Source organism: Leuciscus leuciscus, assembly GCF_965113295.1.
Source record: "Leuciscus leuciscus genome assembly, chromosome: 4".
NCBI classification, from domain to species: Eukaryota; Metazoa; Chordata; class Actinopteri; order Cypriniformes; family Leuciscidae; genus Leuciscus; species Leuciscus leuciscus.
Window position 1 is genome coordinate 35357636 of NC_138728.1, and position 14395 is coordinate 35372030.

A 14395-nucleotide genomic window follows, 5' to 3' on the forward strand; every position below is an offset into this window, starting at 1 on the left:
AAGTAACGACAATAATGTGTTGGCTGAGATTTGCACCTAGGGAGTACAGTTTCTTCCCAATCTGCCATATAGATGTTGGCATAGGCCGGCGCAAACCTCTTGCCCATCGCTGTACCTTTAACTTGGAGAACATTTTCAGACTTTTCAGTTTGGTCCGAATCAAAATTACAGGTGTGAAACCCAGTGGCGGTTCTACACTGAATTACACCCTGGGCGAGACCCCCTTCGAGCGGACATTAGATCTTGTGTTTGAGTTAAAACCGAATTATTGTTAAGCATAGCAAGAATCATAGCAAAAAGGCTAACAAATAAGAGTTATACCCACCAATTAATATTGCCCCTTCATTCATGACATGGATTCCGTAATCATACAGAGAAAACATAGTTGCATACCTTTATCTTTCGCTCGTTTCTAAATTGGGCACCTGATGGCTTTGACCTTTCTTGTCCATCTCTTATTTGGCACTCGACATCGACAATCAACAGATTTCCTCTGATCCCCTGATTACCCCGGCCTGGGCAGAGACGACCCTTCAGGCGACCAGGGCGGAACAGATAGTCCATCGGGCGGTCTGGGCGGAGACGTCCCCTCGAGCGACCACGGCGAAGACGACCCATCAGGCGGCCACGGCGGAGACAACCCTTCAGGTGGCCAGGGCGGAAACGACCCATTAGGCGGCCACGGCGGAGACAATCCTTCAGGTCGGAAACGTCCCTTCGGGTGGCCATGGCGGAGACTTCCCCTCGGGCGGCCATGGCGGAGACTTCCCTTCGGGCGGCCATGGCGGAGACCTCCCTTCGGGCGGCCACGGAACAGGAGCCGGCATCCACCCAGGAACAGACATCGGTTGCTCTGGAACCGACCCCGGCTCAGGACTAGGAACTGATACCTGCTCAGAAACAGAAACAGACACAGGAACAGACACCGGAGCAGACACCGGCTCAGGCACGGGAACAGACACCGGCTCAGGAACAGACACCGGCTCGGCAGCATCCCTTTTGTCTGAAGATCCTGAAACTGACTCAGAAACATGAACAGTCTCAAGATCAACAAACGTGACCTGAGCATTCTCTGGATCAACAGACGTGACCACAGTCTCTGAATCGGCAGACATGGACTGAACAGTCTCTGGGTCAACAGACGTGAACCGTTTCTGGGTCAACCAGCTTGACAAGAACAGTCTCTAGATCTGCAGACGTGACATGAACAGTCTCTGGGTCAGCAGAACTCATCTGCTTCCTCCATGCCTGCAGAACTGCCACTACATAAAAAAGGAACACAGCCTTCCTGGCCATGGCAGGACTGATGATGGGGAGTTCTGGGACAGCCTTCGGGAAGACAGCGGGCTGTTCGGGGACGACCTCCAGGAAGACAGCGGGCTGTTCGGGGACGACCTCCAGGGAGACAGCGGGCTGTTCGGGAACGTCAGGAGTGCAGGAAGCTCTCCCTCTCCTTCTCCTCTGCCGCCTCTGATAAGAGACAGGCAGGCTCTGGACTGGATGGGATCGGCGGCGGATGGAAGTCTGGGCTGGATCTCACCACCTCAGGTTCCATGAAGGATCGAGGTGGAGAGTGATACCTGGACTCCCCTCTAGTACCTTCTCTCCTATGACCTCCGCGGGTTCCAGAAAATGTTGCCAGCCGGGTTCCCTCGAACGACTCTCTGGGATGATCTGAAGGGGGTGTGGAAGCTTTCTTCAAATCAGCTTCCTCAGTCAATCGGGCCCACAGTGCAAAACACTCGAAGATGTTCATACGAGGAAGAATCTCTTTAGGTTGAGAATTCCCCCTCTGCTGCTTCTTCCCCTTCTCAGTGGCTGGAGATTTTGGAGACCCCATACCGCTGGATCTCTGCATGACGGAGTCCTTCTGTCACGACATGCACACACAGGGAATTAGAGATCCAAAAGCAGTGTTTTATTAAAGGGTAATCCGTACTCACAACCAGTCCAGGCAAAGGTCATAATCCAAAAGGCAATCCAAAAAGATAAACACTAGAAACAGGCTCAAAATAACAACAGAAGTGTGGGGGACAATATACAAGGACTCCATGACAAACACTGAAACAGACAGGGTATATATACACAAGTGCTAACAAGGTGATGAGAAACAGCTGTAAGGCAATGAACAATCAGTGACAGACAGGATCATGGGAATTGTAGTGAGAATGCATAGACACCGTGAAAACTGAGGACCTCTAGTGTTTAACCCAGGGAACCACCAGACACTGTGACATCTTGACATTGATTGGTTTGTAAACGGGCGTGCGTCTGACGTCAGCGTGTTGTCAATTCGGCGGGTAACTTTGACAAGAATGAATGCGGATTTGGCGGTTTTTAACTAGCCTCGAGTATAGTTGGTGCTACAGGGAGCAATGCCATAAAAATAAAAGTATAGTGGCAACGATATGCGTCTGTTCATTCATTCTTGTCAAAGTTACCCGCCAACTTGACAACACGCTGACGTCAGACGCACGTCCGTTTACAAACAGATCAATGTCAAGATGCAGCCCAATTAGATGATGACGACAGGATGCAAGTACGTCATGTAAAGTTCTTTAGTGCGCTCGCATAATTGCAATGTGAAACCAAACCAAAACGAACCAAATGTATCAAAACATGACCTTTGGTTCGGACCTTAATTGGTGCGGACTTTCAGGTGTGAAAACTCTACAAGTTTACAAAGTCTACAAACAAAATATAATTATACTAACTTACCTGAACATAACTATTGTAAATGTAATTAATTGAATATGCAATAAACAAGTCATATTTCGAAACCCCCAGCTTCCAGATTGAGTAATAAAGCATTTTATCTGCTGACACAGTTTAATAGAGTTACTGCTGCTGTCTGCATTTGTTCTACATTTAAAGGTCTTTGGTGAGCAAATAAAATGAGCAGTAACTTTTTAATGAACTGCATATACGGGCATGTTAGTATACACCACAATTCAGAGAATCAGAGTCAGACAACACGTAAATTCATCCACTCCTCCTGAAATACATAAAAGTGGTCGGTGAACTTGGAGCAAAATAGAGTACGTTTTATAGTTATCTACACATTGTGTGTCTGATACGAATAAAAGTTGAAAAATTTACAATTGAAAAGATTGTTATTGGTGCTTCCATAGACATCAGTGAGTATTTTACAAACTATAAATGTATTGTTTTGCTAGTACTAATGTGTATTTAAATGTCTGAAACCTAAAATAAAGATTATATGGTTGGAATCACTGAAAAGTTGTGATCTATGGCGTCCGTCTCTGGCTCAGCATCGAACACAGATTTGAATTTAGCAGTTGATCACGCAATGATACTACGCAGCGTAACTTCCAACGTGACTGGCACTAAGTTTTCAGGTGCATATCATTGCGCCTGCTGGACCCATGGTACGGCAGCAAAGTTCCTTGATTATTACGCAGGAATAAGAGTATAGTTCCTAGCCATATCGGCCTAGAAAATCGCAACTTTTTCCGTCGGTCTTAGTACACAATGTAAGTCACAAGAAGAGTCAAGTTTTAAATAGGAAAAATATCAAAACTGTTTGGTCATTTTTTTTGAGAGAGATTCTAACGGTCTAATAAGATTCAATGATCTATGCTAAGCTATGCTAAAAGTGCTGCCACCAGACCCGTAGATCGGCTGAATGGATTCGAAAATGGTAAAACTCAACTGTTTAACTCAAGGAGAGTTGGAAAATGTTGAAAAAAAAGTGGAGTGTTCCTTTAACAATATTGATAATAGGTTATGAAGTTACTTAATATGGGTAGGATGTTGTTGGTTTTGTTGTCTTTTACTTTATGCTATTAAACTGGTGTTTACTTTTTCCACCTTAGACATGATGGCGCTGAAAGAGGAGGGTCAAGAACTGAATGAAACCGAAGAAAAAGATCAGTATGAGGAACATCAAGTTTTCATGATTAGAGAAAAAACATTTAGTTGCTCAGAGATAGAAAAGACTTTGTCTCGAAAAACAGCTCAAAAGCCAGCAACTATAAATTATTTCACCTGCCAACAGTGTGGAAAGAGTTTCAATCAAAATAGAAATCTTAAAGTCCACATGAAAATTCACTCTGGAGAGAAGCCTTTCACCTGCCAACAGTGTGGGAAAAGCTTCACAAAAAAAGGAAGCCTTAATGTCCACATGAGAATTCACACCGGAGAGAAGCCTTTTGCCTGCCATCAGTGTGGACAAAGTTTCCTTCGAAAAGCAAGTCTTAAATGCCACATGATAATTCACACTGGAGAGAAGCCAATCACATGCCCGCAATGTAGACAGAGTTTTACACAAAAATCAAGCCTTCACTGTCACATGAGAATTCACACTGGAGAAAAGCCATTCGTATGTGGTCAATGTGGAGCGAGTTTCAGATTTGGAGCATCCCTTAATCGCCATATAAGAATTCACTCAAGAGAAAACTGTTTTATATGTCATCAGTGTGGAAGGAGTTTCACAGACAAGAAACACCTTAAGAATCATGTAAAAATTCACATCCGAGATAAGCCTTTCATGTGCCATCACTGTGGAAGGACTTTCAAACAAAAAACAACCTTTGAGAATCACATGAGAACTCACACTGGAGAGAAGCCTTTCACATGCCCTCAGTGTGGAAAAAGTTTTGCACTTAAAGGAACCCTTGAGATTCATATTAGGATTCACACTGGAGAGAAGCCTTTCACATGCCCTCAGTGTAAGAGGTGTTTCACATATCGAAAAGACCTGAAACGTCATTTGCAAACTCATTCTGAAATGAAATTACAAAGTTCTGGAGTGTGGCAAGAGGTTTACGAAAAGGAAGAAAAATATTTAAAAAGGAAGAAGGTTTAATTGTGATCAGTGTAATTAAAAATCTATTTGGCCATCACACTTACAGATGCATATGAGAATTATTTGTTGAAAGTTTTAAATGGCTCGGCAATTTAAAAAAGCTCCAGAAAATATGTATCTGTGTAAAATCAAGGCTTTGTTCACACTGCCATTGAATGTTGCTCAACTTTATTTTTCTGCTCAAATAGTTGTTTATATGTCCTTTTAAATGTGGCCCATATCAGATAATTTTCTAAATTAATTTAATTCTTAGAAAAGTCTGACAAATTCATCTCATCATGACTTGTCCATATTCAATTACTTTATTTGCATTGAACTCTTAATACTTTATATTTTATTTAGTCATGTGAATATGAATGTGAACACCTCACCACCATAATTTATTTCTGTATAGAGTCATTTTATGATTAAGTATAATACTTTGAAATAAATATCAATGTCAACCTAGGACTGAAGGGCTTGTAGGACTGAACCCGTGTTTAAGTCGGAATTAGTCAACAAATACGGTGAGTCATGTCCTCTTCTCCTGTTATTGTCACTTGCTCAGCAGTGAAGGATTCACATGTGATAAATGCTGGGAAATAGTCAGGCTGACGGGAATATTTCAGAATTAGAGATAAGCTTCCAAACCTAAATTGAGGATAGGAAGGTTACAAGGGCTCTAGATACTGCTTTGGATGTGACTAGCCTAGCGAGCCCCGTACATTGTTCGGTTCCGAACACGCATCACAGACTGATCTCGAACCTACCTTTTCTGTCAAAAATACTAGAAAAGGGAGTATCCTCACAACCTTTTTAGAATGAAATTCTAACTGCAAGGATTTCCAGTCGGGATTCCAGTCATACTTTTCTGACCTTATCAATTTGTAGCAGTAAATGAAGAGGTGTCATTTCAGTCATGGCAATTTGTTTCAAGATATTTATATAATAGAATATGTTCAAGTAATAAAATTAGTTAAACTACAATACTTAACGTTCATTCGATCCATCCGACTACGGCATTTCCACCAGATTTCTTTTTGCAGCATTGAGCATTATAACCAATCATACACGTTTCAGTTGAGTTTATGAATGTGATGGCCATTCAGATTAGTCATCGCTGAAACAACAAGTTTTGTTCAGTGTGCGCTCTCTTGAATTCTGACTTGAAACTTGCGAATTCTCCCATCATAAACGACAAAGTGCAGATTCGATGAAAGAGATTCATGTCGCAGTGTAGTCCGTTCCTGTGATTTTAACAGGAGTTTTGCGCTAGACCCAAGATACTGACAGCCTCACGATCGCTCGACTGGCACTGCGTATCTATAGCACAATTTCATGATTTTATTTGGCGTGCTCTTCATACGTAAACGTAATACGTGCATCTGGTACACAAAATGTACCTGTTGGGTGGAATTGGCTGGGTATGTATATTTCGTATCATATGCACACAAAAAGTGTGTATCATATGTATGCTAAAAATTGCTTATTGGATGCACGTAAAAGGTAATTTATCCGTTTAAAGAGCACAAAGCTCGATCGGTCACATTCTCTGCTCCCTTTCTGTATACAGTTTATTCCAGTTAATATAACTTCTTCATCATGCTGATAAGATTATGTGTAGTATTCATTTTCTAATGCGTAAAAAGCATTAATATAATTCATAAATGGTTCTTATGTCGTTTTATCTGTGTAGCCAGATATGATGTAGCCTGGGAAAACCCAGACAACTTCCGGCAAATTTAGATTTGCTCTGCAAGTAGTCTGGCAAAGAGCCCATTCAAGCCCATTTCTAATCCGTCGTTGGGGCGGGCTTTACACGATGACGATCGCTCTGATTGGTTTTAGGTCTATCCAATTGCGCAGGCCAGGCGCAGCAACTTTTAAATGCAGCATTATTATATTAAAATTGCAAACACATGAGGACAGTCTCCATGAAAGACCCACTGGCAGATGAACGTGCTACTACATTTCTCTCCGAAACGGTAGGAAATGAAATTAGATTTAATAGAGGATTTTAACTGTGACAAGATGATTGACAGGGCAGTTTACGTGACAGGATGCACGCGACAGATCCGTCCGATGACGAAGTAGTATGTCCCAAAGCTTGCCTACTTTTTTGCTACACATTCAAAAGTAAATACCTTTTCTTCACAAAAAGAGTACATACTTTTATGGCGTAGTGTAACTTAGGCGAATTGGGATGCAGCAGAGCCATAGAGAGAGAGAGTTGCGACACTCTTTGATGTCGCCGCTATGGCTGTCACGTGGTTCATGTAAGCCCCAATAGTTCCAAAACGTACGCTGGCTGTCATGTTCTTCTGTGGGACAGACAGCAGCGATTGCATTATTGAACGGTAAATATAAAATAAAACACACCCAAGTACTTTTTCAGCTGTTATAGCATTATTGCATTTTGTTAATGTCAGTTTTGCATTTGGAGATAAGTTTTAGGCTATATTTTTGGAGGGAAAAGCTTAGTGTTCATGTTCGCATGGGTAGTAGCACTGGCTTTAGCGGCTCTAACTGAACTTTTCCATATCATTCATCTGATGATGGACGTCTCATGATATTTATTTTAGCACAACTGGGCTGTATTAGGCTATTGATTCCCGTGATTTTGCTTATAAATTTTGATTCAGCCATTAGCCTACCTTCGTGATCACGCAAAGAGGTCTGCCGTGGCGGTCCGTTCAGAATTCGCTTAGAAGCTAGCTCACTTCTTCTGATGAAAGTGGCCACCCCCAGGACCACAACGTGAAACATGATCATGTTAAGACTAAGAATATTATTTTAAGATTAAGGCCATACACATTATCAAAACTATAACAGATTAAAAACGAATTTAAGCATGGCTGATACAAATGAAGGTTTTCAAATAAAATATTTTTTATTAAACAATGACAGACAACAAAAATGTGTGCTTGTGTGTGTGAACAAGAAAAACAAAAACCAGGGGCAGGTGATCCATGAAACAGACAGGACTGGTGATGGCCATAACAATCCTAAAGGTCCAGCATTGTTCTCACAAGCCGCTTCACTCAAGACAATAATAACATAATGAAAAGTTAGTATATCCCAAAAAATTAAATTAAATAAAAGTTGCTATAAAGGTGCAGCGATTCATTACCGAACTCTTACTGTCACAGCTGACGAAGTCGCGCTAGCTAGCAGGCAGTGCTTGAAAATTGGTTGAAACAACCAACATAAAATATAAATAATTACGCTGTGCATGTACAAATGAAGACCAGTATAAGCATCGCAAAGGGCCTCTGATACAATATAGACAGTTGACAATTCAAAAGAGGTCGATATTTCAGCAACTTAACTCTGGAACAACTCGACGCGCAGCAATGTAAGTGAATGGTGTCCAACGCCCAAATGACAGTGTTTGGAACTATTCCGATCTTCATATCCCAGAAGTAGGCGGTTAAAAGCGCCGCCATTATTTACAACGGAGGTCTATGGGAGTGTCGCAACTCTCTCTCTCTATGGCTCTGGGATGCAGCATATGGCTTTACACGATGATCGCTCTGATTGATTTTAGGTCTATCCAATTGTGCCCAGAGGCATTTGAGCGACGTCCGTTGGTGACGCCCCTTTGGAAATGAGTTATTAATGAAGCTTTGCCAGACCATAACTCAGTTACTACTGAGAATGGTCTGGTTTTAACGAGGCTAGATATGATGTGCAGTTTCCCAAAACACAAAAACATTTTTACGTTGCCTATTCTTATTGTAGAAGTTTGAGTGGAATTTTATTTACTGAATCAGATTTATCAATATTGGAAGCACAGATGTTTTATTGACAGAACTACAGAAAAGCACTTACATTTTCCATAAAGATAAGTAAAGATATTCTGTTCTGTATTACTAGAAATAAATTTTAGCTGTTAAATATATTTCCATGTGTATACACATTCCTGAAAGTAAAAAGTGCTTCATGCTGGGTCTTAAAATGAAATCCTGTTTTTTTTTTAACTCGCACAATCACATCCCTGAGGAACTGGTAGTTCCTATAATGCTGGTTTAGAGGTTAAGACCCTACTCTGAAGCAGGAGCTAAATTAGTTCCTCCAAAAGGAGTACACGCAAATTCATCCAGTCCTCCCGAAATACTTAAAAGTGGTCGGTGAACTTAGAGCAAAAAATAGAGTACGTTTTATAGTTATCTACACAATTTGTGTCTGATATGAATAAAAGACATTGTAAATTTACAATTGAAAGGATTGTTATTGGTGCTTCCATAGACATTAGTGAGTATTTTACTAACTATAAATGTATTGTTTTGCTAGTACTAATGTTTATTTAAATGTCTGAAACCTAAAATAAAGATTATGTGATTGGAATCACTGAAAAGTTGTGATCTATGGCGTCCGTCTCTGGCTCAGCTTCAACCAAAGTGCGAACACAGATTTGAATCTAGCAGTTGATCACGTGACGCACTGAACGCTCTAATCACACTGTTGTGATCGTACACGTCAAAGGGTTAAAAATGTTTGACGTTTACGTTTTACGTGGTGTTTCAAAGTCACATAAACCTAGGAAAATCCGATTATAGCGCTCAGACTGAAATAGATTTCCAGAAATGCAACCACATATTAATGTAGCTCGAAACGGATGCTAAATCTAATCGAATTTCGATTGGATATGCACAAATCCACAAAAATCGGACCGTGTAAACAGCTTCATTGATTTAAGTTTTCACTGGAGTGCAGAACAACATAAGTGACAGCTTCAGTTTTTATAAAGAGAGCTTTTTTCTGCTGGCTTTCTATTTATAAACCATTAATGTTCCATTAACTAGACACTGCAAGGTTTCTGGATTAACAGCCAAATTTATATATGAAAGATTGAATACAAAATAATAGCTAATCTGGAATAGTCAAGTCAAGTTTATTTGTATAGCGCTTTTCACAATACAGATTGTATCAAAGCAGCTTCACAGTATTAAATTAAAATAATACAACAAAGTTTGTTTCAAGAGGAATTTATTGATTGATAAAATTAAATTAAATATCCACAAAATATCCCCAACTGAGCAAGCCAAAGGCAACAGTGGCAAGGAACCGAAAAACTCCATCAAGTGACCTAATGGTGTCCTAAAACTCCATCAGGTGACCTAATGGAGAAAAAAAAACCTTGGGAGAACCCAGGCTCAGTCGGGGGCCAGTTCTCCTCTGGCATTTATGAGCTAGAGGCCGGATTGTAGTTTGAACTGTAGGATTATATGAATGCCTGGCTGAAGAGATGCGACTTTAATCTAGTTTTAAACTGGGAGAGCAAGTCTGAGCAACGAACAGTATCAGGAAGACTATTCCAGAGTTTTGGAGCCAAATGTGAAAATGCTCTCCCTCCTTTGGTGGTTCTGGATATCCTAGGTATGACCAAAAGCCTTGAATTTAGTGATCTTAAAGAGCGCGATGGATTATAGGGTGATAGAAGATCCGTTAAATAGACTGGAGCTAAGCCGTTTAGGGCTTTATAAGTCAGTAGCAATACCTTGTAATTAATACGGAACTTTATAGGTAACCAATGCAGTGATGATAAAATCGGTGTTATATGATCATATTTTCTTGATCTCGTAAGAACTCTAGCGGCGGCATTTTGGACTAACTGTAGCTTGTTTATTGAGGATGCAGGACAACCAGCTAATAAAGCATTACAGTAATCTAGTCTCGAGGTCATGAATGCATGAACTAACTTTTCTGCATCAGAAACTGATAGCATATTACGTAGCTTAGCAATGTTTCTAAGGTGGAAAAAGGCTGTTTTTGTAACATATGAAATATGATTTTCAAAAGACAGGTTGCAATCGAGTATAACACCCAGTTCTTTTACTGTAGAGGATAAAGTAACAGGACATCCTATGATGTTAAAGTTGTATTGTGTATTGGAATAGTGAATAACCACTGCAACAGATGGGCCAAAAAATATGGACATGTATATAAAATACTGTATGTCAAAATAGATTTGATTGTAAATGCAAACTAATAGGCCTTTTTTTCCCCCATTTATACGATGATTGGTTGCTATACCATAAAGTGAAAAACTCTATGGTGATTGGCAATTATTATTTTTTTACCAATGGAAGCAAAAGTCTCTGTATATGGATTTAATTAATAGTAATTATATCAGATTCAGCACGTACGGTGAATATCATCTGTGGTTTCGACATCAGTAATATTTTATGGTGTTACAGTGGTGAAATCACAAACAAGAAATACACATTCTAAAACATGAAATGAAAAACAAGGAATTTTATTAACATTAAATTGTCCTCCCATTTTCTAAATTTTGGCTACAGGGTTTCCGCTGGGCATTAAAAAGCATTAAAAGTCATTAAAGGGATAGTTCACTTTGAAATAAATTTTTGGTATGTTTTAGCTTACCTCAAGGGCATCTAAGATGTAGGTGTCTTTTTTTCCGCAGTAGCTTAAATTTTGATATTTTTAGGTCAAACCGTTCTTGTCTGTCAGTCATATAATGCAGGTCCATGGTCACTGTCTCAAAGAGCATGCACAGAGTCCAAATTAAAACAATTCCCCGTCGTCCAAATTAAACAATTCCCCATCGTAAGTACTCATTGATGGCCTAAGACACGAAACGAGCGGTTTGTGTGAGAAAACGAACAGTATTTATATCGTTTTTACGTCTTATACACAGCCATGTCCAAGTGATCTGATCTGACGTGTACGCAGACTGGTGCATAGATATATACACACTAGATGTCGCCTTGTCTACGGCAGTTCATTGGAACGAATGTCTTTAAGGCGACATCTAGTGTATATATCTATAAAAAGGTATTTAAGTTGGGTAGCTACAATGGGAATTGACGCGGTGAAATCCCTATGCAGTCTGACAGCCACAAATCGACGGTAAAAGGCAGACAGCAATTAACTATGTGTTGTTACTTTCCCTCATCATATTGACATCTGCTGTTAATAGGGGTGGGCGGATCGATCCTGAAGTATCGATACTTCGATACTGACGTGGTATCGAAAAGGATCGATCCTCACATAAAAATATCGATCCAAATGTGTGTTTTTTTACCAGTAATTTTTAATTAATTTAGCACGCAATTCAGTGCGTAAAATAAGCTTCTAAGTGGAAAAATAAGCGAATGTTAGCGGATAATTGTGTAGGATAGAACTTTTTCTCCTAGTCATCTGGATTCAAGACGAAACCAATCAATCACAGAGAGTGTTCGATGCTGGTGCTTCGCTGAGCTCACCTATGGAGCTAAGAGGACCAGTGCGTTTGGGAAACAAAGCCTTGCTTAGATGACAGAGAAACAATCGGGAGTTATTTCGCAATAAACAAACCAAAAGTGTACATAAATGTTGACGTCAGTAAGATTTTTTTAATTAATATTTTTATTCAACAAGGATCGATGCATTAAATTGATCAAAAGTGACAGTCAAGGGTTTTACACTGTTTAAATAAATAAATAAATAAATCTACTTCATAAATGCTGTTCTTTCAACTTTGTTCATCAAATAATTCTGCATAAAATGTATCATGGTTTCCACAAAAATATGAAACTGTTTTCAACATTGATAATAATAAGAAATGTTTCCTGAGCAGCAAATCAGCATATTAAAATGAATTATCATCATGACTGGAGTAATGATGCCGAAAAATTCAGCTTTGATCACATGAATAAATTACAGTTTACTATGACATAGAAAACAGATAGCCTATGTTAAATTGTAATATTACAGTTTTTACTGTATTTTTGATCAAATAAATGCAGAAGAGAAATAAAAATCTTACAGACCCCAAACTTTTGCTGTAGACTAGTACTAGTAGGCTAGTAGTAGGCTAGTAATATAATTAGGGTAGTTTTGTAAAAGTCACTGACTAATTACAGGCGAGTTGAGAGCACAAATCACAAAATATTTAGTAGTCATTAAAACATATTCAGATTTAGCATATTAATGATGCATTCACCTCATAAATCACGACACACTGCTCTAGCACAGGAAAGTGCATAGAAGTGCATGCTTTTAAAATGAAAAAGTATTGGTATCGGAATCGATATCGGCGATACTGGCCCTGTATTTACTTGGTATCGGATCGATACCGAAATTTGCAGTGTCGCCCACCACTAGCTGTTAAAGCTCACTTTGCGTTTTTGTGCAGATGATTTTTTGACATGCAATGTTTTGTCACTGTTTTGAGTGGTATAATTGTTGATTACTGTCTGTGTACATGGCTTAAAAAACAACTATAATATACATATAGCAGCCCTAATATATATATATATACATATACAATTTTTTAGGGCTGTCAACGTTAACGCATGCAATCATTTTATTTTTTTTCCATTTTAACACGTTAAAATATTTACTGCAAAACGCAGGCAGCATCCATTAATTTTTGTCATCCTTTGGGTAGCGTTACAGTATAATCCCGCTCTTATTCATGCAAATGCTTGTAAACCATTAAAGAGCAACAAGACAAACGACATACAGAGAGAGAGAAAGCCAGTATCATGCACACAGACAGTGCGCCAGAAAACGGTTCTCTTTCGCGCTTGAACAATAACACACAATTATGCCAAAATGTCTGTTTTATCGAGTATCCTCATAACATAAGAGCAGTCTTAAATTAGTTAAATAGTGTGAGATCTGTGAATCTGCTTCCGAAGTGTTAAAGGGACTGAAATATTTTGATAATTGAAGTGGTATTTTAATTTGAATGTCAGATACTGATATGGAGAGTCTTAATGGTCAGATGAATATGGGAAGAAGGAGGGGTGTACTGAGGTTCATCCAAGCACATCAAACAGGCGGGCTGATAAAATTAATCCACTTTTCCTCAACCCCTATTCACACAAGACATGCTAATGTGCCGACATCCACGGTGTCTCAGTCTTGTGCTGTTTCTGATGATTCTGTGCAATTCTCTGATTTAAATGCTGTACCAGTGAATCTGATAAATTACATAGTGAAACAGATAGGCAGCAGCATTGGCCAGAACATCATTACCTGTCTTGAATCTGGGGGTTTTGGCCAAAACAAGCAAAGTGATTCAACTGTTAATTTGAGTGATTTGTCAAAAGTCAGCTTAGTTGTTAAGCAAGATGTTAACAAGCCCCCGTCGAGTGGGTGGAGACAGTAAAAGTGCGCTTGAGAAAACGTGAAGTGCCCTTGAAAGACCAAGCCGATGAAGTACTGACAAAGTTAAAGGGCAAAGCGTGTAATGTAGTAAAGGTTGGACTGAGAAGTAACCCACTGCTTGACCTCAGTGATGGTCCAAAGCCAATTTTTTGACCTGCTCAAACAACACTGCAGTGATACTGTGTATTTGTGCATGCCATTGGCAGATTTTTACGCCACTTTGCCTTTGAAACATGAGAAACCATTTGATTACTGGATTAGGCTGCATAATTCTATTGACATTGCTGGGGAAGGACTGAAGAGACTGGAAAAAACTCCATGAATGGGCTGCAGCTGATATGCAGATTAGACTGGATGAGTATCAGAAGGAGAAAAAGCTCCTACAACGCAAGTCTAATGTACATGTGAGTGCCATTGCGTGTCATACCCAGTCAACAGTCATTTTGTGTGCTCATGGTCGTGGTA

The 14395-nt window shown here is 39.7% G+C and overlaps 1 protein-coding gene across 2 annotated transcripts in view; it reads left to right on the top strand.

Annotated features, from left to right (window-relative positions):
- LOC309497385 (piggyBac transposable element-derived protein 3-like) overlaps positions 1 to 14395 on the top strand; it is a 168989-nt gene that overhangs the window by 11744 nt on the left and 142850 nt on the right. The window contains exon 3 of one of the 2 annotated variants that reach the window (XM_082167644.1): positions 3837 to 7014. The exons of the other annotated variant lie outside the window; for it this stretch is intronic. Coding sequence (XP_082023770.1) covers positions 3837 to 4828 — 992 coding nt within the window. The 3' untranslated portion in view covers positions 4829 to 7014. Of the gene's footprint in view, positions 1 to 3836; positions 7015 to 14395 lie in introns of those variants that run through there. 2 annotated transcript variants of the gene reach the window in all.